The sequence below is a fragment of the Perkinsus marinus genome (assembly GCF_000006405.1).
Source record: "Perkinsus marinus ATCC 50983 genomic scaffold scf_1104296934246, whole genome shotgun sequence".
Lineage (NCBI taxonomy): Eukaryota > Perkinsozoa > Perkinsida > Perkinsidae > Perkinsus > Perkinsus marinus.
Window position 1 is genome coordinate 36767 of NW_003214886.1, and position 3113 is coordinate 39879.

Consider the following 3113-nt stretch of genomic DNA (forward strand, 5'->3'; position numbering starts at 1 on the left):
TCGAAATTTTGACTGAAGGCGTTCCATCATTGGCTCTTATAATGAGAGCCTTATCCAATACTAAATCAGAATAACACAAGAGAAAATTCGACAGAAACGAAGTTGCAAACTTTCTCATGCGAGCATTTCCCTGCTGGGGATACCGTCTATAGAAAGAGGCGTGTCGTGCGCATCTACATACTTGGCTGAAAGCAAAAACACTATGCAAACACACGAGTCCTTATCGAGCCGAGTCACTGAATGACCGTCGACAGCGATCAATTCGCAAACTTTGTATTTTCATGAACTCACCACTTCTCTCCGGAAGAAGAAAGTCAACATAAATTCCACCCGATGATTCGTCCTCAACCTCTACACCTTCGACGTGCGACGAGACGAAACTGAAGGTCCGGTGTGGTCGCATTGAATCACCAGAAACTCCACCTTAAGGACTTCGCACAGAATTCAACTTGAGGGACTTTATCTCCCAGCAGGACCACACCCGGTGAGGTCAATTTCTTCATGGCTGCATACGTGTCAGCAAAGGTCGGAAATCTGAGCAATAACAATCGGAGAAAATGACAGCAAAATATTGCAAAAAGACAACGGGCAGCAGCAAGAATACTAATATTCACCTCAAGCAAATGATACCATCGTTGAGCTGTTCTTGTACGAACCACCTAGTATCACTCAGAACATCAACAGTAGTCTCACCCTCATGTCCACCCGAGCCCCCCAGGGCCTCAGCGTCTCTCAATGCCTGATCAGTCAGCCGAATACAATATCACACAAACCTTCAAATTGCCCACCTTGAGCTTTAAAACTTCATCGACGCTCACTGGAGGGTCCTGACTGACTTCTACCGTTCTCGCCGACTCAGAAGTGACACGCAGGCTCCTCAAGGGTATGGAGGCCTTGGAAAGGTCGGCGTTGGGGATCTGACATGCCACAGTAGACTACTGTGAGGTCCTCGACCCATCCTCGCCCACCTCGAATATCGGCGCGTTGCGAACCCTCATCTCAAGTCGTGCGTTGGTGTCAGCAGTTATAATGGATCCAATACTCTCTAATACTTCAGAGAGCATATATCTGCAATACGATACGCATTTTGTAACCACAAACGTTAAGTAATTTCAATATACACTTCCTCGACTATCCCACTTCACTTACTGCCAGGCAACTCTTGTGATCATAAGGGTTCGTTTGAATATTGCAGGCTCGAGGCGCATGGCTCTGTTAGAAACATCATCAGCACTCGTACAAACAATACCAAAGAGCCGAGCCACATTCGACCGGCACATCCTCGCCGACTGAAAACTCATCAGATGACTTCCTCTTACTCCAACTCCAACTCTCCCACCTTTTCCGTTTCAAATTCGATCAATGCTGTTATACGCGACTCGTGAGCCGCAAAACTTTGCGAACTATCAGAAATCGAATCCGCGCTCGAAGCCCTGCCGTTGAATATCTCCACGTCAACAATGCGGCCGATCTGAATTCAATGAGAACTCTCATCAAATGCAAATCAAAGAGGACCTACATTGCCCAGGGCGTGCGCTAAGTCCTCTCGAGTGACCCCAAATGGGAGGTTCGTTGCGAAGACCATCCGGTCTTGTTAACTGCGAATACTATCAGAATCATCACCAACAATAGAGCCGCTGAGGATCTCAACTCGCACCTGCATGTGAACATCTAATATGGGATTCTCAACCTGTTCTCGGCTGATCCCATCAAACCTACAAGGATATTGAGGATAGATATCAATTTAATAATATAATAATGGAGTTTCACAACCCTAGTGATGTGAAAAACACTAGTGAAAAACACATTTCACTTCGCGAAAAACGCATGTGAGTAGTGAATTTCGCGTAAAACATGTGATGTGTTTTTCACATGGAGTATTACGCCACTTAACGTAAAACGGGTGAGACTCCAATATTATTAAAGTGATATCTATCCTCATTATCCGTGTTTATAATCCATCATATAACAATGATCTACAAAGATCGATGTACAAACTATTCAATGAATAGTGCACTAAAATAGGACCCTCTGCCAGATATCCAACTATATTAGAGTATAAACACTCAATAGCCGTTGAGTTCTACTGTGTGGCCCAAGAATGTTATCGAAAAATACCATAAGATGACTTCTGTTACTATCACAACATATTTCCTCATACGTGTTTCTCATATAACCCCACTTACATCAGGAATCCGTTTATCCCGCGCCGCACTGGCTCGGGGTGCCCTGAAGGCTATCTGGTCTTCGTGGATGACCTCATCGGAGGAAACCACTTCGTTGGCACTCAGAACCACTATAGGCTGCTCGCTGAACCTGAGGGACTCAATGATGGAGTTTCACCCCTGATATAAAAAACACTAGTAAAAATATCTCACACGTTCGAATTAGCATGATTGCAGGACGAAGACTCGGTGAAATCTAACCGGCCTTCACGAGCGACCCAGCATGGACGATAACCGCGATATGTGGTTTAGTTGAATTATACAAATGTGGAATCCGCTACGAATTTTGTAGTACGAAGTTTTTACACCCCGAATCTTCGGCCCTGGAAGATCTTGGATGAAGACGTATCCTCCACGATTTTTCTTGATCTTTCAATAATGTAGCATATTATGGCTAATACTTTACAATCTCAAACATCACATTTCACATCCTAAATGCGATTCATATGAACTAATCAAAGCGTATGGATATACTAGTTATTCGGTGACATGCTCGGAGCATGTAGTAAATTGCAATGCTATGAGACACGTGGCTTCATCAAGCTGTAGTATGACCTGATGTTGCTACCAGTGGTAGCCTACCACCATTAGTGTTGCTTCTCACAACATCTGCCCGATAATGGTTCGTTTTGTTTGGCGGTTTCACTGAGTCTGCACTGAGAACTTCTCAGACCCGATTCCCTCTTAATAGTAGTGACATCCCGATTAATCTGGTTGATGGCCTGTCATGTTGTGGGATATTTGGGGGCTCAGGTTGCAACTAGAATCGGCAGCCGCCGATTCTAAAAATAATTCGGACAATATGCACATGGTCAACCACATATGTTGGTGAAAAAATGAGAATTCTGAGGAAATTTTGAGAATTCTCATTGAGTCCTCTACATTTTT

At 44.2% G+C, this 3113-nt stretch overlaps 1 protein-coding gene across 1 annotated transcript in view; it reads right to left on the bottom strand.

Moving 5' to 3' along the window:
* Positions 1-3113, bottom strand: part of Pmar_PMAR004710 (hypothetical protein) — a gene marked incomplete at its 3' end in the record, with an annotated part of 17109 nt that overhangs the window by 3516 nt on the left and 10480 nt on the right. The window contains exons 13-19 of the mRNA XM_002785016.1: positions 2187-2316; positions 1340-1471; positions 1150-1289; positions 969-1068; positions 789-917; positions 615-739; positions 424-534 (exon numbers count right to left, since the gene is read on the bottom strand). Of these exons, the coding sequence (XP_002785062.1) occupies positions 424-534; positions 615-739; positions 789-917; positions 969-1068; positions 1150-1289; positions 1340-1471; positions 2187-2316 (867 nt within the window). The remainder of the gene's footprint in view (positions 1-423; positions 535-614; positions 740-788; positions 918-968; positions 1069-1149; positions 1290-1339; positions 1472-2186; positions 2317-3113) is intronic.